The 26,554-nt window shown below is 39.7% G+C and overlaps 1 protein-coding gene across 1 annotated transcript in view; it reads right to left on the bottom strand.

Moving 5' to 3' along the window:
* GINM1 (glycosylated integral membrane protein 1) overlaps positions 1 to 26,554 on the bottom strand; it is a 35,394-nt gene that overhangs the window by 672 nt on the left and 8,168 nt on the right. The window contains exons 4-7 of the mRNA XM_023549384.2: positions 16,803 to 16,954; positions 15,666 to 15,822; positions 13,514 to 13,644; positions 11,753 to 11,916 (exon numbers count right to left, since the gene is read on the bottom strand). Coding sequence (XP_023405152.2) covers positions 11,753 to 11,916; positions 13,514 to 13,644; positions 15,666 to 15,822; positions 16,803 to 16,954 — 604 coding nt within the window. The remainder of the gene's footprint in view (positions 1 to 11,752; positions 11,917 to 13,513; positions 13,645 to 15,665; positions 15,823 to 16,802; positions 16,955 to 26,554) is intronic.

Here is a 26,554-nt window from a genome sequence, read left to right as displayed (position 1 = left end):
TCAGACCTTAGGCAGCATTTCTCTTTTTGTTACTTAAGTGCCTGCTCAGGAGTAGATCTCTGGAGTGGATCCAACCAGCTATCAAAGGTTTTATAAACGATTATAGTAATGCAGGGGCCCTGGTGGCATAGTGGTTAAGAGCTCAGCTGCTATCCAAAAGGACAGCAGTGTGAATCCACCAGCTGCTATGGGACATAATGTTATATGGGAATTTAGTTTATAATAAGGTCACATTCCAAGTCAGTGGGCAAACTGATGATGGGACAATGGCTGCTCCATTTGGAAAACAAAATCAGAATTCTAGCTTAAACTGTACACAAAAGTGATGGTAAAAATAAGTTCTAAGAAAACACTTATGTAATTTTAAGATGGGAAAGGATGACTTAAGCAAAATGCAAGCCCTAGAAGCCATAAAAAATTACTTTCACTCCAAATTTAAAACTTCTGTCTGTGAAGTGCCATACTACAAATGGTAGTCTGGGATAAAAAAAATATCTGCAATATGTACTATATGTAATAGACAAAGGAGCTCCTGTAGATTAATGATTATAAAAGGCAATCTAATTGAAAAATAGGCAAAGACTATAAATAGGCAAGTCACAGAAGAAATTTAAACAGCCAATTACCACAAATACACTAGAACTCAGTAAGGAGAATAAGCAAATTAAAATGAGGGTTTTTTTTTTTTTTTTTTTTTTTTGCTTTTTGTCTGTAGTGGCAGAATCAAAAACGATTACTATTAGGTGTTGTGGAGTTGTTACATACACACACCCTTTTGACCTAGTAATTTCACTTTGGGGACTCTATTCCACCTAAATATACATGTGCAAAGAAATGTCAGTCCAAGAGTGTATACTAGAGCATTATTAGAAATAGTATGAAGTTGGAAATTACCTAAATGCCCAATAGAGGAATGGTTATATTATGGTATATGGAACACTATGCAGCCATTAAAAAAAAAGTAAATGAGTCTATATGTATTGAAAGGAAAAGACCTTAAGTTCATGGTTGCCAAACTGCACTGAGGCCCCTGGGACAGCACAGCAAACTCACAGAGGCACCCACAGAAGATTTTAAATTTTCAAGAGACTTCATGCATACTACTAGGTTGAGGCAGTTCACGGTTTCAACGTTAGATTGCACTGCATTCCTTTCAATGAAGTCTTTGCAAAGCTGAGTTTTTGGTGGTTACTATGATACAAAGCAAATAACACGAAAGAACTAATGTTGAACAGGAAATGAGGGTGGCAGTGTCATACCTAATTCCAAGATAGGAAGTTCTGTGTAGTACCCTATAGGCACACACATTCCATTAACAAGTAGTTTAAGAATGAAATAAAAATATTTTCTTTTGGCCCAGGGGCACCAAGAAACCACTGGCACACTGAGGGTGCTGTAAACAAGAAAGTTTGAGAACCTCTGTCTTAATAAAAAATGCAGTTTGCTGAAAGTCAGTCTAGGTTGGTAACCAATTATAATTACCTAGTAAACATTTAAATCAATACATAGAATTCGGATAAAAGACGCACACCCAGCAGCTGACAATCATTACCTGTAGGTACAAGAATAAGAGTAGAAGAACAGGGGAGTGAAGGAGAACGTTCCCTAATTGTTCTCCACAATTCTGTACTGATTAAATCTCTGACTACCTAGTATCCTCAGTACAACCTACCACTAACAAAGTATATAGCAAATGTGGTTGTTAATTTTACATTGCATCTTTTCCCAGAGGAGTCCACAGCAAAGAAAACATTTGTAAAAGAACAATGAAAAACGTTTTACAATAGTGTTTTCAGTGTAGGCTTACATAACAAAGGTCAAAAAAAGCACTGAGCTTCCTGGAAGCCAACGGAAAGGAAGAAAATTGTAAGGTACAGAATTTTCATTATCAGGAAAGGAATGGGAATACCAGTTCTTCGGGGGAAACCCAAACTAAAAACGGGGAGGAGCACTAATATTTCTTTAGGCTGCAGGTGCTTTGCTTGTGTTATGACATTGCTTTTTAACAATCCTTCAACACAGGCATTAATTCACTGTCACACAGAAAGAAACGAGTTTCAAAGACCTCGTAACAAGCAAGTGGCAAAGCAAATGTTCAAATTTTGTCTGTTTTCTGATAAATCCTATGGTCTTTTCAACAGAGTACAATGTAATTTAGCTAAACCAAAAACTGCTCATCTCCATGGAAATTTGCTTCTATTAAGACAACAAAAATGACTAACTTGTAAAAATGCTAACAATAAATTTATTTTTAAACTAATAATTTTTTTATTGTACTTTAGATGAGGGTTGACAGAACACACTAGCTTCTCATTGAACAGTACACATACTGTTCTATGACATTGGTTAACAATCCCACGATATGTTAACACTCTCCCTTCTCAACCTTGGGTTCCCTATTACCAGCTTCCCTGTCCCCTGCTGCCCTCTAGTCCTTGCCCCTGGATGTGTGCCCCTTTAGCTTCATTTTGTTCGATGGGCCTGTCTAATCTCTGAATGAAGGGTGAAGAGTGACTACGTTACTGACCTAAAGGGGTGTCAGGGCCATACTCTTGGGGTTTCTCCAGTCTCTGTCAGGCCAGTAACTCTGGTCTTTTTTTATGAGTTAGAATTTCGTTCTACGTTTTTCTCCAGCTCTGTTGGGGATCCTCTATTGATTCCTGTCAGAGTAGTCAGTGGTGGTAGCTGGTACCATCTAGTTGTACTGGACTCAGTCTGGTAGAAGCTGTTGTAGTTGTGGTCCATTAGTCCTTTGGACTGATCTTTCCCTTGTGTCTTTAGTTTACTTCATTCTCCCTTGGTGCAGAGGGGGCGGGACCAGTGGAATATCTTAGGTGGCCACTCATAGGCTTTTAAGACCCCAGACGCTACTCACCAAATTAGAACGTGGAACTTTTTTCTATCAACTATGTTATGCCATTTGAGCTAGATGTTCCTTGAGACCATGGTCCCCACAACCCTTAGCCCAGTAATTCGGTCCCTCAGGGAGTTTGGATGTGTCTATGGAGCTTCCATAACCTTGCCTTGTACAAGTTGTGCTGGCTTCCCCAATATTGGGTACTATCTTACTCTTCAACAAAGTTACCACTTATCTATTGTCTATTTAGTGTAAAACTAACAATTTCTTACGCTTAAAAAAAAAACCAAACTATATAGAAGAGGGAAAGTGAAAGATAAGTCTCTCTCCACATCTGCTCTCATTCTTATTCATCAAAGATAACATTTGGACTTCCAGCCAACATGGTGCCATAGACGAAAGCACCACACCGTCCCTCCACAACAAAGACCCGAAAAATTAAGTAAAACAGAGACAAACATCATTCCTGGAACCTGAAGTGTCAAATGTAGAGATGAATAACTCAGCCAAGCACCGAATGGAATAAGAAACTGACAGAGGACAGAGAGCAAGGAGAGATAACGCGCTGAAGGCCCCGTCAGCTAACGCAGCACAGATCCACCATCTTGGACTCCTGTCAGGAGTCCGCAGACAGGAGCACAGGAAGGCAGCTTTGTGGAACACCCAGAACACCTGGTAAGCAGCAATACATGCTTTCCCACCCCCCTGTTCTCTCCCTGCTGCTCTACCTCCGAGCTTCCTGGCTAGCTGTAGTGGCTTGGCTGGCTGGGAATTGTGCAGCATTCATGCCACTTGGATTCGCCCGAACCCATGTTGGAGATCAGCAGACGGGGTACGAGAAAGCAGCTTCCCAAAGTTCCCAGCAGGAGACAGAGCACTCAGTAGGGAGCGATATACACTTTCCTAACCCTCCACTCCCTCCCTCCATCCGAGTCAGTCCTCTACTTCCTGCAAGCCTCAGGCTCTTGTCCTGCCCACACTAGCCAGGCCCCTGAAATGGTGTTGGTTCTATCTCTTTTGGTTTCTTCTGTGTCTCCTACCACCTCCCCGTCCTTTCTCTGGACACCTGGCTCTGTGTGCCATCTTCTTCTTGAAAGGCAGTGAAGCCACACTCAGCTGGGGAACCACTCCCCCGGCCTGTGACACCATGCTGGTGGGAGCCCTGGGGCTTTCTTTTTCCTTGTTTGCTTGTTTTGTTTTGCTTTGTTTTTGTTTTGTTTTTCTTTTTGCAGCTTGGGACCCCCTTCTAGCCAGGCTGCACCACACAGCTTAGGAGCCACTCCACCAATCTGCACAGCTGCGTAGGTGGGATCCCTGGGGGCATTTCTTTCTCCCCCCCCCCCCCCTTTCTTCTTTCTTCTCTCTTTCCCTTTCTGTCTCTCCATTTTTCAGTTCTGGTCTCTCTACAGTTATATTCTTTTCCTGTCTCCTGAATACCTGGTGCTGTGTGACATCTATACCCCCTCTAGCCAGGCTATCCTGCACAGCCTGGGAACTACTTCCCCAGTCTTAACAGCCCCACTGGTGGGACGCTGGGACTCCTGGGGGGGGTTTTCTTTATTCCTTTTCCAAATTTTGATCTACTTTTTTTCTTTTTCCCTTTTCCTTTTCTTCATTTCTCGTTATCTATCCACTCCAACAACAAGCTCCCTTAGTACTTTTTTTTTTCCTTTGCTTGTTTGTTTTTGGCTCCTGTTTCTCCCTCCCCCTCTCCTCTTTCCCATACCCCTATTAGCTCCACACATCAAAACCTCCCTCCTCCTTCCTGCCTACCTGCACAGTGCACTGAACATCAAACCCCTGAGCAGCACAGGCACGGCCTACTGGAACCTGCCCAGCACTGATTCCTGCCCCTGTTGGCTATAGTGTTTGCCATAAACCTGTCCCAGCCCTTCCCCTTCAGCTGGATCTGCCCTGCCGCACCACAGCGGAATGACTGGCCCTGCCCATTGGACAAAGAGGTGAAAAGTACCGTGACTACAGAAGAGCAAACAACAAAGAACGCACAGCCTGCCTGCTCAAACATAAAATAAAACAAAAAAGCAGGATGAAACAAATCTACCATCAAAAAACAAAATAACTACTGAATGTCCCAAAGATAGGAGACAATATCAAAACATATAAAAAAAACAGGACAGGATGGTTCCAGTAGGCATCCAAAATAAAATACCAGATGACTTTCTGGTAGAAGAAAAGGCACTAGAACTACCTGATAAGAAATTCAAATCTCTAATATTCGGAGCAATCCAAGAGTTGAAGCAAAAAGCAGACAAAAATAAGGAAAAAATAGACAAATTTATGGAAAAGCCAGACAAATTCAAGGAAAACAGACAAAAAAATGAAACAATTCAGGGCCATAACACAGGAACAAAATGCCAAAATAAACTCACAACCAGAAATCATTCAAAAACAACAATTACAAATCCAAAAGAAAAACAAGATTTCAGAAATGGACAGTGTCACAGAAGGGCTGAGGAGCAAGTCTGAAATGACAGAAGGCAGAATTAGCAAAATTGAAGACAAACACTTGGCTACAACTCTGAGGAAAAATCTGAAAAAAGAACGAAGAAAGATGAAGAAACCTTGAGAATTCTGTGGGATATAATCAAAAGCAAAAATGTGCATGCGATCGGAGTTCCTGAACAGGGAGAGAAAACAGAAAAGAGAGAGGATCATAGAAGAACTGCTGATAGAAAACTTCCTTAATATCATGAATAATGAAAAGTTGACCATCCAAGAAGCTCAATGAACTCCAAATAGGATAGACCCCAAAAGAAAAACACCAAGGCATATCATAATCACACTTGCTAAAACCAAAGACAAAAAATCCTGTGAGCAGCTTGAGAAAAACAAAAAGTCACATACAGAGGAAAAACAGTAAGACTGAGCTCCGATTATTTGGCAGAAACCATGCAGGCAAGAAGGCAATGGGATGACATGTATAAAACCTTGAAAGAAAAAAAACTGCCAGCCAAGAATAATATATCCTGCAAAACTTTTGTTCAAATATGATGGTGAAATTAGGACATTTCCAGATAAACAGAAATTAAGGGAATATGTAAAACACAAACCAAACTTAAAAGAATTATTAAAGGGAGTCCTTTGGTCTAAGAACAAACAACATCAGACGACAGCCTGAATCTAGGACGCAAGATTATACCAGCTAGGAAATGAACTCTCAAGGACTATCCAAAACCAAAACAATTGCAACAGGAAACCAGAGAGATTAATCTGTAAATGACAACAATATCAGAACAATAAAAGAGGGAATAAACGGTATAGGTATAGAACTTTCTAATGGAGAGGAAGGCAAGGTGATACCAAGTAATTGTAGACTGGTTCAAACCTAGGAAGATCAGGGTAAATTTCAAGGTAACCACAAAGGAAGTTAACAAACCTACTCATCAAAATAAAGAAGACATAAACTCTCAGAAAAACAAAATCTACAAAAACATAAGAAATGCAAAAGAAACCCACAAACAAGAGGAACTCAAGACAGGAGAGTAAGAGGAACAAAGAAAATGTTAGCACCACAAAAAAAGTACTACAAAATGACAGCAATGAACTCACACCTATTAATAATTAACACTGAATAGAAATGGCCTAAATGTACCTATAAAGAGACACAGAGTGACAGAATGGATTAAAAAAAAAGGATCCATCAATATGCTGTCTACAAGAGACACGCCTTAGAAACAAAGACGTAAATGTATTAAAAATCAAAGGATGGAAAAAATATATCAAGCAAATAACTACCAAAAAAGAGCAGGAGTGGCAATACTAATATCTGATAAAATAGACTTTAGAACAAAATCCACCATAAAAGACAAAGAAGGGCACTATATAATGATTAAAGGTACGATCCATCATAAAGACTTAACCATAATAAACATCTATGCTCCCAATGACAGGGCTCCAAAATACATAAACTCTACCAGCACTGAAAACAAATTGACAGTTCCACAATAATAGTGGGAGACTTCAACACACCACTCTCAGTAAAGGACAGAACATCTAAGAAGAAACTCAACAAAGATACAGAAGTGCTGAAGAGCAGAGTCAGCCAACTTGATCTCATAGCCATATACAGAACACTCCACCCAACAGCTGCAAAGTACACATTCTTTTCCAAAGCACATGGAATGTTCTCCAGAATAGACCACACCTTAGGCCACACGGCAACCCTCAAAAAATCCAAAACGTTGAGATAATACCAAGTATCTTCTCTGAACACAATGCCATCGAAGTAGAAATTAACAACAGGAAGAGTAAGGAAAAAAAATCAATTACATGGAAACTGAAAAACACCCTGCTTAAAAACCACTGGATAATAGAAGAATGCAATCAAAAAGTTCCTAGAAAGCACAAAAATAAAGTTCCTAGAATCAAACAAAAATGAAAACACATCATACCAAAACCTTTGGGACACAGCAAAGGCAGTCCTCAAAGGTCAATTTATACCACTAGATGCACACATCAAAAAAGAATAAAAGGGACAAAAGCAAAACATTAATTACACAATATGAACAAACAGAACAGCAAAAGAAGCCCATGGCAACCAGAAGAAAGGAAATAATAAAGATCAGAGCAGAAATAAATGAAATAGAGAATAGAAAAAAGAATCAACAAAACCAAAAGTTGGTCCATTGAAGACTCAACAAAATCGACAAACCACTGGCCAAATTGACAAAAGAAAACAGGATAGAACACAAATAACCCAGATAAGGAATGAAATGGGGGACATTACAACAGACTCAGCTGAAATAAAAAGGATTATAACAGTATTATGAAGAACTATGCTCCAACAAACTTGAAAACCTAGAGGAAATGGACAAATTTCTAGAAACATAAGACCTACCCAAACTAACACAAAATGATGTTGAAAATCTGAACAGACCCATAACAAGATAAAAAAAAAAAAACCTCCCCCTCCCCCCCAAAAAAGCCCTGGCCCAGTCAGCTTTACTGGAGAATTCTACCAAACATTCAGACAAGAGCTTACACCAATACTAGTCAAGCTATTTCAGAACATAGAAAAGGAAACGATACTTCTGAATTCATTCTATGAAGCCAGCATAACCCTGATACCAAAACCAGGCAAAGACACCACAAAAAAAGAAAATTACAGACCAGTATCTCTCATGAATATACATACAAAAATTGTCAACAAAACTCTGGCCAGTAGAATTCAGCAGCATATCCAGAAAATTTTATACCACAACCAAGCAGGATTCAGAACACATACGCAAGGATGGTTCAACATCAGAAAATCACAACAATGTAATCCACCACATAAATAAAAAGAAAGAAAAGAATCACATGATCATCTCAATTCACACAGAAAAAGCATTCAACAAAGTCCAACACCCATTCCTGAAAAAAACTCTCAATAAAATAGGTATAGAAGAGAAATTTCTCAACAGAATAAAAAGCATCTATGCAAAACCAATGGTCAACATTATTCTTAATGGAGAGAGGCTGAAAACATTCCCCTTGAGAACCGCAACAAGACAAGGATGCCCTTTATCACCACTCCTATTTAACGTTGTGTTAGAAGTCTTAACTAAAGCAATAAGGCAAGAAACAGAAATAAAGGGCATCCAAATTGGTAATGAAGAAGCTAAGAAAATCGAAAAGACTCCATGAGAAAACTACTGGAACTAATAGAAAGATTCAGCAGAGTTGCAGGATACAAGATAAACATACAAAAATCAGCTGGATTCCTATACACCAATAAAGAGAATGATGAAAAATAAATAAATAAAGAGGACCATGAAAAGGAAATCAGGAAAACAATACCATTTATAATAGCCACTAAAAAAATAAAATACTTGGGAATGAATCTAACCAGGGATGTAAAAGACCTATACAAAGAAAACTACAAAACACTACTGCAAGAAACCAAAAGAGATCTGCCTAAATGGAAAAACATACCATGCTCTGGATAGGTAGATTCAACATTGTGAAAATGACAATTCTACCCAAAGCAATTTACAAATACAATGCAATACCAATCCTAATACCAACAACATTCTTTAAAGAGATGGAAAAATTTATCACTAACTTTATATGGAAAGGGGAGAAGCCCCAGATAAATAAAGCACTGCTGAAGAAGAAGAAGAAGAATAAAGTCGGAGGACTTGCACTACCTGACCTCAGAACCTATTATACAGCTACACTAATCAAAACAGCCTGGTACTGGTACAATGACAGATACACTGTTGACCAATGGAAGAGAACTGAGAACTCAGATGTAAATCCATTCACCTATGGTCGCCTGATCTTTGACAAGGGCCCAAAGTCCATCAAATGGGGAACAGTCAGTCTTTGTAACAAATGGTGCTGGCAAAACTGGATGTCCATTTGCAAAAAACTGAAGCAGGACCCATACTTCATACCAAATACAAAAACTAACTCAAAGTGGATCAAAGGCCTATATATAAAGTCAAAAACCATAAAGTTCATAGGAAAAAAAACAGGATCAACACTAGAGGCCCTAATACATGGCATGAACAGGATACAAATCACAACCAACAACACACAAACTCCAGAGGATAAGCTAGATAACTGGGGTCTTCTAAAAGTTAAACACTTATGCTCATTAAAAGACTTAACCAAAAAAGTAAAAAGAGAACCTACAGACTGGGAAAAAAATTTTGGCTATTACAAATCAGATAAAGGTCTCATCTCTAAAATCTACAAGAAAACCCAACACCTCTACAACCAAAAGACAAATAATCTAATTAAAAAATGGGCAAAGGAAATGAACAGACACTTTGCCAAAGACATTCAAGCAGCCAACAGACACAGGAGGAAATGCTCACAATTTCTAGCCATTAGAGAAATGCAAATCAAAACCACAATGAGATACCATCTCACCCCAGCATTACTGGCATGAATCAAAAAAAGAGAAAAAATGTTGGAGAGGATGTGGGGAGATCAGAACTCTTACGCACTGTTTGTGGGAATGCAAAATGATATAACCTTTTTCGAAACCGATGTGGCACTTCCTTAGCTAGAAATAGAAACACCATTTGATCCAGCAATCCCACCCCTAGGAATATATGCTAGAGAAATGAGTCGTCTCACGAATGGATATATGTATACCCATGTTCACTGCAGCATTGTTCACAATAGCAAAAAGATGGAAACAACCTAGGATGCCCAACAACAGATGAATGGATAAACAAACTGTGGTACATACACACAATGGAGTATTATGCAACGCTAAAGAACAACGATGAATCTGTGAAGCATCTCATAACATGGATGTATCTGGAGGACATTATGCAGTAAAAAAAAGGACAAATACTATATGAGATCACTACTGTAAAAACTCATGAACAGGTTTACATACAAAAAGAAACTATTTGATGGCTATGAGGGAGGGGAGGCGTAAGGATGGAAAAATAGACAATAGATAAGTGGTAGCTTTGGTGAAGGATAAGACAGTACACAGCACTGGGGAAGCCAGCACAACCTGTACAAGGCAAGGCCATGGTAGCTCCATAGATGCATCCAAACTCCCTGAGGGACCGAATTGCTGGGCTGAGGGCTGTGGGAACCATGGTCTCAGGGAACATCTAGCTCAGTTGGCATAACAGAGTTTATAAAGAATATGTTCTACATTCTACTTTGGTGAGTAGTGTCTGGGGTCTTAAAAGCCTGTAAGCGGCCATCTAGGACACTCCACTGGTCTCACCCCTTCAGGAGCAAGGAAGAATGAAGAAAACTAAAGATACAATGGAAAGATTAGTCCAAGGGACTAATGGACCACGTCTAACACTGCCTCCACCAGACTGAGTCCAGGACAGCTAGGTGGTACCCAGCTACCACCACTGACTGCTCTGACAGGGATCACAAGAGAGGGTCCCAGAGAGAGCTAGAGAAAAATGTAAAACAAAATTCTAACTCAGAAAGGAAGACCAGACTTGCTGGCCTGACAGACGGGAGAAACCCTGAGAGTATGACCCCCGGACACCCCTTCAGCTCAGTAATGAGGGCACTCCTGAGGTTCACTCTTCAACCAAAGATTGAGCAGGCCCATGGAACAAAACAAGACGAAAGGGGCACGCCAGCCTGGGGGCAGGGACTGGAAGGTAGGAGGGAACAGGACAGCTGGTAATAGGGAACCCAGGGTTGAGAAGGGAGAGTGTTGACATGTCGTGGGGTTGTTAACCAATGTCATACAACAATGTGTGTAGCGGTTGATGAGAAAGCAGTTTGTTCTGTAAACCTTCGTCTAAGTTCAAGAGACAAAAAAAAATAACATTTGTCATTCCAGAAATTTTCTATGTACATGCACACACAAACAGGATCATACTGTTGTGCAACTTCTTCTGCCCAATCAGTTTTAGGCTTCTTTCTATGTCAGTATGCAGGCCTCTTTCTTTTCCAGTTGCAGAGAATCCCCCTGCATGTGTGCACCATTACCTGGTCAAGCCTCCACTATGGTTCCTGTCTTGTTTCTGTTTTCTATTACAAACAAGGCTGCAATGAATATCCTGGTATTCTTCTGAAAATAAATTCACCTTTTAAATTGATACCTCAGGGTTGAAGATACATAGAGAAGTCCTCCTGTTTTGTTTATATCTCTTATCATATGCACTGCATTTTCCATTATTGACATTCATATACTTGTCTCCCCCTACTAGACTGAACACTTTGTCTTACTCACATTTGAATCCCTAGAAATATCTTGAGCATAATAGGTATTCAATAAATGTCTTAATTTTGCTAGAAGATGGGCTAGAAAAAAAAGTAGGCCTTAATTTCCCTCTTACTTGTCTTACCCTTATTTAACTTTTGTATTTTCTACTCTAAAATACAGTAAATGTAACTCACTTTTTAATCATTTAAAATGCTAACACTGTTTCAAAAGTAAGAAATACTTACTTGTATTCATAAACTGGGAAAAGCATCTTTAAGATGGTTATTACCACAGCTGCTCCTGTAATTCCAGCCACCATGACATTCAAAAACATAAAAAATACTGGGAAAACACTGCTCCAGAACCTGCACAGATCTTTTCTGAACTTTTCCATCCACTGACACATGACCTAAAAAAAGGAGTTCTGATTAGATACACGAGTTTCATTCGAGCTGTAAGAATAAACTGAAAATTATGTCCTGATTTTGGGGTGATGGGAATATTCTATATCTTGACTGTGGTGGTGGTTACATGGGTGTCTACCTTTGTCAAAATATATCTAACTACATTTAAAATGGGTACATTTTATTTTCAAATGTCCCTCAATAGAGTTATTTACAACTTAAAAAATTATGTCCTAACAATACAGGCACAGAATGTTAATATCCTTTAAATTATTTATACTGTTGTCTAACTATAAATCACATGAAAATAACTGCTAATTGACAAGAGGTTAGTTAGGCTAGCCCACTTTAAACAAAATGGACCAGAGTCATATAACTGCTTCCAGTGGTTGGGGGACAAGAAAAGGAAGAGAAAGACAAACATGATAGTAGCTTTTAGAACAGATGAGACGTTCATTGTGCACAAAACATGTTTCTATCCTTGAGGACTGAGAGAAGACACTAAGGAGTCCATGCTGGCATGGACCATGAAGACAGTCTGTTCTTGAGCTCTTGCTCTGATGGAGGTAGTCCAGGCAGCAAAACACAGCCTGGGTTTCTCCAGCAACCTCAAATCCCAACCTTCGGTGAGAACTTCTTCAAGGTATAATTTCTGGAGTCCTTTGAAACAAACTGTAGACTCTGCTCATTTAAATGGGAATTATTCTGGGTAAGGGGTCTAGCTATTGGTATATAAGGACATAGCAGTATACTCTCTCTGAACCCTGAATATCTTCCTAGTCAGCAGTAGACATATCACTGGTAACATGTAAGTACTTAGTAGGTGCCAAAGTATATTTATCTGTAGAGCCCATCTTATTTAATCCTTATAACAACCGTATGAGATAGGCAATACCTTTAAAGTGGGTGTCCCATTTTATAGGTGACAAAACTGAAGTTAGAGAGGCTAAGAACTTGTCTAAGATTATACAACTAGTAGATGGCAGAACCAGGATTTAAACCCAGACAGGCTGACTCCAGAAAGCATACTCTTAACCAACTATGCTTAATCACTGTACAAGATCCTGAGGGTACCATGGGCATGTATGTATATAAGGTAGGAGTTACAGAATAAACCAAGAAATGGGGATATGAGAAAGAATTTTGCAACTGAAAATCCTCAAACAAAATAAATCTGGTGCCTTGATAATCATGACCTGGGCTATATTATCATTGAATGAAATTTGAAGAAAATAGGGATACTTAAACTACATCACATTAAAACAGTAATGAATCCATTATAAAAAAATTCTTCATGGTTTCAATCTCCATGGTTTCCACCTCATTTTAAATGCTAGTATCTATTCATTCTTTTTTTTTAATTTTTTACCGTAACTGCTTGTAATATAAACCCATTGCCGTCAAGTCGATTCCAATTCATAGTGACCCTATAGGACAGATTAGAACCACCCCATAGAGTTTCCAAGGAACGGCTGGTGGATCTGAATTGCTGAGCTTTTGGCTAGCAGCCAAACACGTAAGCACTGCACCACCAAGGCTCCTGAAATATAAAGATAAGTGATTTGATTTACCAGTGTAAAGATAACCAAATACCTGATTTACCTTATATGAGGATGGGGGCTCTGCTCTGAGAGGAGTTTCAGGTAATTTGCCAGGTAAAGCATCTTCATCTATGGTGGTTTCCACGTTCCTGATAAGATACTGACTGGTGGTCTGCAATGAGCCAACACTTTCTACCGAGAAGGAAGAGCCATATTACTAAAGTGCTGGGGCATGCTGGTATCTCTCCTGCTAATCCTAGGATTACTATACCAGTAACTTTTAAGATCCTAAGAATATACCTTTTACTATGGGAGAAAAAATAAACATATTTGATTGTTCACTGATTCAAATAACAGAAGGGCATTTCATTTAATAGTTCTATAGCCTCTGGGTCCAAATTTCACTTTAACCAGACTGACTGTGGGAATAGAAAGGTCTGAGAGTAAGTGCATTACTTGGTACTGTAGGGAAGGAAGGGATAGAGTAAGCAGAGTTCTCCAAGGCAGACGCTGTATTTGCACAGGGTGGGCAAAAAGACGGCCCACACACTTTCTAACCAAAACTCACCCCTGGATTGCAACCTTAGACAGCGTTTCTCTTTTTGTTACTAAAGTACCTGAGTAGAAGTAGATCTCTGGAGTGGATCCAACCAGGTATCAAAGGTTTTATCAACATTTATAATAATTAAAGCTGTTACTGCTAGCAAAAAAAAAAACCTGTTGCTGTCGAGTCGGTTCCAACTCATTGTGACCCTATAGGACAGAGTAGGACTGCCCCATAGGGTTTCCAAGGAGCGCCTGGTGGATGTGAACTGCTGACCTTTTAGTTAGCACCATAGCTCTTAACCACTGTGCCACCAGGGTATAGACAAATAGATCACCAGAACAGAAGACAGTCAAATCCAGACTAATGTCATATGGGAGCTACAGCAGTTATGATTTTGTCATATTGAAAGTCAAAATTTAAAAAGTTCTATATGACAATGGAAAAATGAGTACCTTTTCCAAATGAACCTTTATGGTATTCTTTTTATTATTATTATCCTTTAGATGAAAGTTTACAGCTCAAGCTAAGCTCTCATACAAAAATTTATAGACATATTCTTATGTGACATTAGTTGCAATCCCTACAATGTGAAAGCACACTTCCCCCCTCCACCCAGGGTTTCTTTTCCATTCAACCAGTTCCTGTCCTTTCCTACCTTCTCATCCTGCCTCTGGACAGGAGCCACCCATTTGGTCTCACGTATCTGATTCAATGAAGAAGCGCACTCTTCACGAGTATTATTTTATGTTTTATAGTCCTGTCTAATCTTTGCCTGAAGACTGGGCTTCAGGAATGGTTTTAGTTCTGGGTTAACAGAGCATCTGGGGGCCATAGCTTCAGAGGTTCCTCCAGTCTCTGTCAGACCATTAAGTCTGGTCTTTTTATGTGAATTTGAGTTCTACGCCACCCTTTTCTCCTGCTCCATCTGGGACTCTCTGTTGTGTTCCCTGTCAGGGTGGACATTGGTAGTAGCCAGGCACCATCTAGTTCTTCTGGTCTCAGGCTGATGGAGTCTCTGGCTTATGTGGACCTTTTGTCTCTTGGTCTAATATTTTCCTTGTGTCTTAGGTGTTCTCCATTCTCCTCTGTTCCAAGTGGGTTGGGACCAACTGATGCATCTTAGATGGCCACTCACAAGCTTTTAAGACCCCAGACGCCACTCACCAAAGTGGGATGCAGAACATTTTCTTAATAAACTTTGTTATGCCAGTTGACCTGGATGTCCCCCGAAACTATGGTCCCCAGGACCCAGCCCCAGCTACTCTGCCCCTCAAAGTGTTTGGCTGTGTTCAGAAAACTTCTTAGCTTTCGCTTTGGTTATGATATTCTTATTACACATTCTGTGATAATTATCCTGAGTAAGAATGGGTAATTACAACAAAATGGCACTATGGAAAATGGCATTATATGCACTATGCAAACAGCATTGATCACATTCTACTAAGACTCAAAATACATTCTGAAAGTCCTTAAATAGACATATTAGGTAATACATGTTATAAAGCATTTTTGAATGCTTACTTCCAAATATGTTAGATTAATTATGATTAAAAATACATAGGAGCTGTTAGAAATCTTGTAAAATGTTACATAGTTCAAGAATATATAAAACTACCAACTAAAGAAGTAATTTCCATCACGCTTTGAATAATGGTCTTTAAATTACCTTTTCTGGAGAGGTTGGGAAGGGTAAATAAAGTGTCACTGTCCCGGGAAATGGAGTACAGCATGCTTTCTTCCAAAGGAAGCGTGTAGTTTGAATGTCTGAGTATTCCCTGGTTTTTCACTAAAATATCAATTTCAGTAACATCCTTTTGTTGAGCCTATGAAAGAAAAAATAAGCAATTACTCTTTATTTTAAATGACATCCCCATAAGAATCTAAAACTAAATTTTCTTGCCTGATCTCTGTAACTAATAAACTTGTCCCAGTTGGACACCTGTTCTTTATTTTTCCCTCACTCAGATATTTAATTTGTAATTTTAATCATATTCCTGTCTGCTTTAGCAATCAGTACTATAAGCCTGGAGCCCTGGTGGTGCAGTGGTTAAGTGCTCGGCTGCTAACTGAAAGGTTGGTAGTTCAAACCTACCAGCTGCTCCTCAGGAGAAAGATGTAGCAGTCTGCTTCCATAAAGATTTACAGCCTTGGAAACTCTATAGGGCAGTTCTACTCTGTCCTATAGGATCGCTATCAGCCAGAATCAACTAGATGACAATGGGTTTTTTTTTTTTTTTTTTAGTTTTTAGTGTAAGCTTAAGGAGCCCGCATGGCACAGTGGTTAAGTGCTCAGCTGCTAACTGAAAGGTTGGCAGTTCAAACCCACCAGACACTTGGCGGGAGAAAGACATGGCAGTCTGTTTCCATAAACGTTATAGCCTTGGAAACTCTATGGGGCAGTTCTACTCTGTCCTAAAGGGTCACTATGAGTCAAAATTGACTCGATGGCACACAACAACAACAACAGTATAAGCTTACTCTCAATTCTATTTCACTTAGGGAAACTCAGCCAGAGGACATGAGTAGCACAGCTATGGACAAATTCTCTTCACTTACTTCCTCTGTTTAATGATGTTCATAACATTTTAAAGTGATATAAACATGTATGAATACAATCAATGTTTTAAAAAATGAAGACATTTCAAAATGCTAAAACAAACAAAAATTCTCAATGACTAGATACGGGTATTAAGGTACCTTCTCCCTTATCAAATCAGAAACAAGCATTTAACACATGCATAATACCTACTACAAATTTAAATCTTTACAATTTAATATCCAATTAATAAGCATACTATCTTACTTGTTTTCCATCAATCTCTACTACCTCTTCTTGAATGACAATTAGTTGCAAACTGGAACCAGATGTCATAGGCCACTCATGAACTAAAATCCTTACACTGACAATTCCGAAATATCCTTTTTCCTCCACATTTTCCAGATTTTCACTCTTCACTATAAAAAAAAGTAGTGACAGCTTTGAACAAAAATTGCCACCAAACCTGTTACTGCATTTGATTATTTTGATGACATTTACACGGAACACGACAGTTTTATACCAACTTTTTTGGCTTTCTTCATCTCTGAACTCATTGCTGCTTCAGACTTATAAAAACAAGAGTGACTTAACAAATCCTTACAACTGTGTACACTCATCTGAAAGGGGAAACGTGCTTGCTGGTCTTTAGATTTTGTATGAAGTAGCGACATCTTTCCTGTTATTTTATATAGTTGTCCATAAGGAACCAACATGGCATATTGCAAAGCAGAACAGAAGACACAGTCAGTCTCATGGTTCAGCAAAGTAAGCACACTCATTCATTCACTCACAAAAGTCAGTGATAGAAGGGGCCCAAGCAGTGAGAGCAGTGGGGTTTTCTCAGTCCTTTCTCCAGTCAGTGGCTTGTTACTGTGGGAGAAAGTGGAACGGGGAAGAAGGAAAGCCCTGTAATTACCGTCTGTTAATGATAATGGGGTAGGGGTGGTGCAAACCACTACTGACGGGGATACGGATGATTTGAACCCACCCGGTGGCACCTCAGAAGAAAGGCCTGGCGATCTGCTTCCAAAGGTCACAGTTCTACTTTGTGCACATGGGGTCGTCATGAGTCGGAACTGACTCCACAGCAACTGGTTTGGTTTTTGGCGGGTAGGGTTAGTTACTGACCACGTTCCTCTCTAATTAAGGTCCCCTCCAAACCACCGCAGTGGAGATGCGCCAAGGCGTTTGCAGGTGGTTTACAGTCAATGGCTACTCTGTTACAGTATAACTTGCTAAAGAAAACGATAACGCAATATATACCAATGAAATTGCTGCAGGAGAACCTTTAGTTTCTGGCCCTGAAACGTGGACAATCTGAGGATCATTTGCCGAACAGAACCAAGATGTACATTTTGAATGTAGATCCAGTTGTTTAAACTGATTCTGTGCCTTTATGGGCTATTCCCTGTCTGGGATGGTCTCTACTACCACACCACCACGTTGTTAATAAACTCCTACTTAGGCAGCTCTATCTACTATAATCCTACGATGCTGAGCACATGCTTTTTTTTTTTTTAAGCACCAACTTTATTGTGTGTAACTCTTGGTTTATAAACCTGTTTTCCTGACTAGACTGAGTTCCTAGAGAGTATATGTGATGGTTAACATGCTATGTCAACTTGGCTAGGCCACGATTCACAGTGGTTTGGCAGAGTGTGATCTGATGTGAGCAGCCAATCAGTTGGAAGGGGAGTTTCTTTGGGGGTGTGGCCTGCATCCAATATATAGGGATGTTCTGGGAAAGCCCCCCCATACCTACCTCACACCCCGACCCCCATTCTTTTTTTTTTTTTTTGGCATAACTGAAGGTTATATTCATGGCAGATTTTAGACATAGCTGAATCCAAGCACTCAAAACAATTTAATCCGTTATCAGTTTCTCCTCATCTCACCATCCTTTTTCTTTTTTAAATTTTTATTGTGCTTTAAGTGAAAGTTTACAAACCAAGTCAGTCTCTCATACAAAAATTTATATACACCTTGCTATATGCTAGTTGCTCTCCCTCTAATGAGACAGCATGCTTCTTCCCTCCACTCTATTTTCGTGTCCACTCTGCCAGCTTCTGACCGCCTCTGCCCTCTCATCTCTTCTCCATACACGAGCTGCCCACATAGTCTCTTGTGTCTACTTGATTCAAGAAGCTCACTCTTCACCAGTATCATTTTCTATCCCATAGTCCAGTCCAATCCCTGTCTGAAAGGTTGGCTTTGGGAATGGTTCCTGTATTGGGCTAACAGAAGGTCTGGCGGCCATGGCCTCTGATCGACCCCCATTCCTGGAAATGCCTTCAGCCGCACCTGACCTGCAGATTTTGGGTTCACCAGCTCCTGCACCTCTGTGAGCCTGCAAGAGAAGCATTCAGCCAGCCACCTGACCCACAGATTTGGGACTTGCTAGCCTCCACAATTGTGTGAGCCATTTTCTTGAAGTAAATCTCTCTCTACATATTTATATATATGCTTCACTGGTTTTGTTCCTCTGCAGAACCCAGCCTAAGACAGTAGGCATCAGGTTTGTTCCTCTACAACTTTTAACAGTATTTTCACTGGGAATTAAAAGTACATAATTTTAAATAAATATGCCATCATAAACTATCAATAATGTCCATTGGTTCTTAACCCTAACTATGCATCAGAATCAACTGGGGAACAATAAAGATGCCAAAGCCTCATCCCAGTCTTAAATCAAAATCTCTGGAAGTGGAGACCATATTTGTAATTTTAAAAACATGTATAGATATTTCTATTGAGAACCAAGTGACCTAACCTTTTAGCTAAATATGATTAATTATTCACAAATCTTCCTCCTTGACCTCTTTATTTCTGTTCATAGTTCTGCTTTTCTCCAAGTCACCAAAGATAAAAGTTTCTAGGATACCTGTGCCTTCTCTGGAACCCTCATCCTCTGTAAACAGTTGTTTACTCTGGGTCATTCCAGCTCCAAAGAAACTCTTACACTTGTCCTTTTCATTTCCTCCCCCTTTCACCAATATCTAGTTCATTAACCACTTATTATGAAAATACTTACCTATCTCCAAATCATTCACACAACAATGCCAGATTAATCTTACTAAATTCTGTTTTGATTGATAGCCTCCTTGCACAAAACCATTAGTGGTATCTCCTATAAATCATGTGGGCCTGGCTCAGGCTCCCTTACTTTGCTCTTGTTGCTCTCTCTATTCTGCTTAACCCCCTCACATACTTCAAGGCTCATAACTGTAAAACTCCCCCTCTCCCATGGTCCCTCTCAGTCTTTTACTTGACTATTTACCCCTCGGTCTCCCTCACGGAACAGGAGGCTCACTTCTGTATGCCCAAAGGCTACTGCACTACAGCACAGGAGATTCAATGGGTGAGTAAGTGCAGTCATATAAACACATCAAAGTGGTGACTCTCCAGCCCCCAAATATGATGCCTCTGAAGTAATAAAATTAAATTTAAAACAAAAGAAGCCCTCCAAACTACTTTAGGTGAAGGGAAGGACAATACTCAATACACGGAAGGTCAGCTCAACTGGACTGGACCAAAAGCAAAGAAGTTTCTGGGATAAACTGAATGCTTCAAAGGTCAGCGGAGCAAGGGCAGGGGTTTGGGGACTATGGCTTAAGGGGACTTCTAAGTCAATTGGCAAAATAAACTCTATTATGAAAACATTCTGCATCCCACTTTGAAATGTGGCATCTGGGGTCTTAAATGCTAACAAGCGGCCATCTAAGATGCATCAATTAGTCTCAACCCACCTGGATCAAAGGAGAATGAAGAACACCAAGGTCACACAATAACTATGAGCCGAAGAGACAGAAAGGACCACATGAACCAGAGACTTCCATCATCCTGAGACCAGAAGAAATAGATGGTGCCTGGCCACAACCGATGACTGCCCTGGCAGGGAGCACAACAGAGAAGCCCTGAGGGAGCAGGAGATCAGTGGGATGCAGACCCCAAATTCTCATTAAAAGACCAGACTTAATGGTCTGACTGAGACTAGAGGAACCCCAGCGGTCATGGTCCCCAAACCTTCTGTTGGTCCAGGACAGGAACCATTTCCGAAGACAACTCATCAGACATGGAAAGGACTGGACAATGGGTAGGAGAGAGATGCTGATGAAGAGTGAGCTACTTGTATCAGGTGGACACTTGAGACTGTGTTGGCATCTCCTGTCTGGAGGGGAGATAGGAGGGTAGAGAGGGTTAGAAACTGGCAAAATTGTCACAAAAGGAGAGACTGGAAGGGCTGACTCATTAGGGGGAGAGTAAGTGGGAGTATGGAGTAAGGTGTATACAAGCTTATATGTGACAGACTAACTTGATTTGTAAACGTTCACTTAAAGCTCAATAAAAATTATTAAAAAAAAAAAAAAGAAGCCCTCCATATTCCTTCTGACATCCTCTATTGTGGTAGGCAGCTTTCAAAAATGATCCTCAATGGCAATCCCACTCCTTGGAATATATCCTAGAGAAATAAGAGCCTTTACACGAACAGATATGTGCACACCCATGTTTACTGCAGCACTGTTTACAACAGCAAAAAGATGGAAGCAACCAAGGTGCCCATCAACAGATGAATGGATAAATTATGGTATATTCATACAATGGAATACTACTCATCGATAAAGAACAGTGAGGAATCTGTGAAACATTTCATAACATGGAGGAACCTGGAAGGCATTATGCTGAGTGAAATTAGTCAGTTGCAAAAGGACAAATATTGTATAAGACCACTATTATAAGAACTTGAGAAATAGTTTAAACTGAGAAGAAAACATTCTTTTGTGGTTTCGAGAGGGGGGAGGGAAGGAGAGTGGGAGAGGGGTATTCTCTAATTAGATAGTACGTAAGAACTACTTTAGGTGAAGGGAAAGACAGCACACAACACAGGGGAGGTCAGCACAACTGGACTAAACCAAAAGCAAAGAAGTTTCCTGAATAAACTGAATGCTTCAAAGGCCAGGGTAGCAGGGGCAGGGGTCTGGGGACCATGGTTTCAGGGGACATCTAAGTCAACTGGCATAATAAAATCTATTAAGAAAACATTCTGCATCCCACTTTGAAGAGTAGCATCTGGAGTCTTAAATGCTAGCAAGAAGCCATCTAAGATGCATCAATTGGTCTCAACCCACCTGGATCAAAGGAGAATGAAGAATATCAAGGACACAAGGTAATTATGAGCCCAAGAGACAGAAAGGGCCACATGAACCAGAGACTACATCATCCTGAGACTAGAAGAACTAGATGGTGCCCGGCTACAATTGATGACTGCCTTGACAGGGAACACAACAGAGAACCCCTGAGGGAGTAGGAGAGCAGTGGGATGCAGACTCTAAATTCTCATAAGACCAGACTTAATGGTCTGACTGAGACTAGAAGGACCCCAGTGGTCATGGCCCCTAGACCTTCTGTCGGCCCAGGACAAGAACCATTCCTGAAGCCAACTCTTCAGACATGGATTGGACTGGACAATGGGTTAGAGAGGGATGCTATTGAGGACTGAGCTTCGTGGATGAGGTGGACACTTCAGACTCTGTTGGTACTCCTGCCTGGAGGGGAGATGAGAGGGTGCAGGGGGTTAGAAGCTACCCAAATGGACACGAAAAGAGAGAGTGGAGGGAGAGAGTGGGCTGTCTCATTAGGGGGAGAGTAATTGGGAGTGTGTAGCAAGGTGTATATAAGTTTTTGTGTGAGAGACTGACTTGATTTGTAAACTTTCACTTAAAGCACAATAAAAATTATATTAAAAAAAAAAAATGATCCTTGCCTCCTGGAATTCATGTCCTTGTGTAATTCCTTCCCAATGAGTGTGGGCTGGACCTAGTGGCTTGTTTCTAACAAACTGAATACAGCAAAGTGATGGAATGTCACTTCCATGATTAGATTACAAAAAACTGACTTCTGTCTTGCTAGCACTCTCTCTTGCTGGTAGTCTCTCTTGTCCACTCAGTGATAATGACAGCTGCCATGCTGTGAGATGCTCTACAGTAAGGTCAACGCGGCAAGAACTGAAAGAGGTCTCTGACCAACATCTCATGAGGAACCGGGGCCTCCAAGAGTTCACAAGGAACTGAATCTTGCCAACGACCATGTTTGAGCTAGGAAGCAGATGTTTTCCAGGTGCGCAGTGAGATGACTGTATTCTTGTGAGACATCCAGAGCCAGAAGATTCAGCTAAACCAAGCTCGGATTCTTGACCCCCAGAAACTATGAGATAATTATATTATTATCTTAAGCCACTAACTTTTGGGTTAATACATCGACCAAAGAAGACATTTTTAAGAAGAATTAAGGAAAGAAGTTTTGTTGTTGTTATTGTTGCACTTAATGTTCTGAAGATTTTTGTTGTGACTGGATCAGATGGGCATTTATTGCCCTAAGGAACAAACTTAATGCAACAAGCAGTAAGATTGGAAAGAGGGCTTGGCTATAACAGAGGAGCCAGGCTGCATTCCATATCAAATTCCCAGTGAGTGCAATGCTGATGGAATTATTATTTAAACCAGTAATAGCACTTCTTTTTCTAGGTATAATGGATTAGCTTGTAGTACTTCAGACCAACCCTCTCATGGAGAACTACTAGAAAACTTGTACAAAATCCACACACATATACAGTCAAATCCCAAATCTCACTGGAGGTATCAGAGAGCTAAAAAGACAGCCAGTACTTGAGGGGCCAAGAAGGAGTCACTCAGGTGAATTCAACGTTCTATGCTATTTTCCCCTACAAGGCAGTTGTCAACTCCAAAACTGAATAGGTGGAAAAGTTGAAAGGCTGAGTAAAAAGCAATGACTAAGAGACAGAGAAGCTAAACAGAATTTTTGACACTCTCATGCAGCTGGGGATAAAAGGAAGTTCAAGGCTAGACAGACAGTCGAAACTTGCAGGGACAAGATCCTGGAGAGAAAGGGATCATAGAAGTAGGCTAATATTCTATGCAGTTTTTCCCTTGGAAACATTTGCTGATTAATCAGTGGGGCTGGGCTGAGAAAATGAGTTTATATATACTGATGCCTCTCCATGCAGGCTCATGATGCTGGGGAATTTGGGGCCCACAAGAGCAGGGGTCCTGACAAACATCCCGAGTTTTCCCTTGGAACTTATGAAGAGCTTTATCTGAGGAATTACAGTGGGTGAGAGGCTGGCAACCAATGTCACAAAACAGTATGTATATTGTTTAATGAGAAGCTAATTTGCTCTTTAAACTTTCACCCAAAGCACAATTCAAAAAAAAAAAAAAAAGAGTAGATGAGAATTAGAATAGGCCTAACAAAGACATAAATGCAGTTTTGAATCAGCTCCACCCTTGATTTAATTAAAGTGCTCTGCCCCTTATGATCACAACTAAAAAAAAAAAACCAGGGGCTAAAGCAGATCCCCTCTGAAGAAAGATAGTATCATTTGGTGCCTTTACAATTTTTCACACACAACATCAAAAATAACAAGACATACCAGGTAGAAGCCCAAGAGAAAAAAACAGACTCACAGGACCTCAAGACATTGGAGTCAACAGAAATGAACTTTAAAGTTACTGGAATTAATAGGTTCAAGAAAATAGATGATAAAACGAAGACTTTCATCAGAAAAGTAGAAGCTATGAGAAAATGAAATGGAAATTCTAGAAGTAAAGTTCAATAAATAAAATTAACTTAATTAGACACAGTCAATGAATGAATCTGTGTGCTAGAAGAATGGAAAGAAAAAAGGATGGAAAAAACAGAAAGAAATGTAAGACATATATGGGATTCTATGAAAGGATCTAATGTGAATAAATGAAAAGTTAAGAAAGAAAGAAGAGAGAGGATGAGATAGCAGCATTACTTGAAGAGATAATGGTCAAATTTTTTCCAAAACTGACAAAGGACACCAAGCCACAGATTTAAAAACCCAAGTTTAGGATAAATACAAAGAAAGCCACGCCTGTGCACATCACAGTAAAACTATTAAAAACCAAAGACAAAGACAAAAAATTCTTAAAAACAGCCAGGAAAAAAAAGGAGAAACAATAATACTAACACTCAACAGAAACTACAGAAAAAAGAAGACAAAGGAAATTAATCTTTAAGTGCTAAAATAAAAATGCCAACCTATGCTTCTATACCCAGCAAAAGTACCCTTCTAAAATGAAGGCAGAGTAAGATGTTTTCAGATAATTCATTGTTAACAAACCTGCACTAAAATATTAAGAGGAATTCTTTAGGCAGAAGGAAAATGACCTCAGAGGGAAGCACAGATATACAGGAAGGAACAAAGAGTAATGGAAAGGATAACCACAAGGGTAAACATAAATGAATATTGGACTATACTCAGTAAGACGATAATGTCATATAGGGGTTTAAGAACACGAAGAGTTAAAATGCATGGCAATAGCCCAAAGGCAGAAAGAGAATAAAGTATTCTAAGATTTTTACATTGTTTAGAAGTGATAAAAGTATTCATTTATTAACATCAAGGGTAACCACTAAATCAGGTGCTGTCAAGTCAGTTTGGACTCATGGTGATCCCATGTGTGTCAGAGTAGAACTGTGCTCCGTAAGGTTTTCAGTGGCTGATATTTCACAAATAGACCACTAAGTCTTTCTTCTGAAGCACCTCTGGGTGGGCTCCAACCTCTAATTTTTGGTTAGCAGCCAAGCCCATTGTTAACCACCTGCACTACTCAGAGACTGCAACCACTAAAAGAATAGTAAAATAATGCAAAACCAGCAAGATATAAGAGAAATATGAAACAGAATAATTAAAAAAAAAAAAAAAAGGCAAAGAGGCAGAAAAAGGAACACAAAACAGGTGGAACAAATAGGAAACAATTAAGACGAAAAATTTAAATCCAAATATATCAGTAATTACATTACTGTAAATAAAATCCCAATTAAGAGACACATTGACGGACTGAATTTAAAAAAAATGAAAGTATGCTGCTTATAAGAGATGCCCCTTAAATATAAGGACACAGAAAGGTTGAAAGTAAATGAAAAGATACACCATGCAGCAATCCCCAGCACCACCAAAAAGCAGTTGTCACTAGACTAATATAAGATAAAGCTATCTCTAAGGCAAGAACATCATGAGAGATAAAAAGGGATATATTATTACGATAAAAGAGCCAATCCACCGGGAAGACATAACAGTTCCAAATCTGTATGCATTTAGTAATATAGCTTCAGAATATATTAAACAAAAATCAACAGAACTAGGAGAAGACTAGGCAAAACTTCATGGTGAAGATTGCTACTTCCTTAAAAATTACAGCCAGGAAAACCTAATGGAACTCAGTTCTACTCTGTAACACCAGGGGTTGCCATGAGTCAGAATCCACTCAACTGCCAATGGATTTAGTTCTTTTTTTGGTTCCCCTCAGCGATTGACTTGAAGTTGAAAATTAGAACAAGTCCCCAACAGCCAAATTACCACCTTGTGCATACCCCACATGAATTTAGAGACCACTTCAAGAACAGGTTTGATGCACTGAACACTAATGACCAAAGACAAGACGAGTTGTGGAATGACATCAAAGACATCATACATGAAGAGAGCAAGAGGTCACTAAAAAGACAGAAAAGACCAAAATGGATGTCAGAAGAGACTCTGAAACTTGCTCTTATGCTAACAGAAGAAACGATGAAGTAAAAGAGTTGAACAGAAGATTTCAAAGGGCGGCTCGAAAAGACAAAGTATTATAACGAAATGTTAAAAGACCTTAAGATAGAAAACCAAAAGGGAAGAACACACTTGGCATTTCTCAAGTTGAAAGAACTAAAGAAAAATTCAAGCCTCGAGTTGTAATAGTGAAGGATTCTACAGTGAAAATACTAAACAATGTAGGAAGCAGCAAAAGAAAGTGGAAGGAAAACACAGAGTCACTGTACCAAAAAGAACTGGTTGATGTTCAACCATTTCAAGAGGCAGCATATCGAAAACCAATGGTACTGAAGGAAGAGGTCCAAGCTGCACTGAAAGCACTGGCGAAAAACAGGACTCGAGGAATTGAGGGAATATCAGTGGAGAGGTTTCAACAAACAGA

Source organism: Loxodonta africana, chromosome 1 (genome assembly GCF_030014295.1).
Source record: "Loxodonta africana isolate mLoxAfr1 chromosome 1, mLoxAfr1.hap2, whole genome shotgun sequence".
Classification (NCBI taxonomy): Eukaryota; Metazoa; Chordata; class Mammalia; order Proboscidea; family Elephantidae; genus Loxodonta; species Loxodonta africana.
Note: the sequence above shows the minus strand (reverse complement) of the source record. Positions and strands in the feature narration are given on the sequence as shown.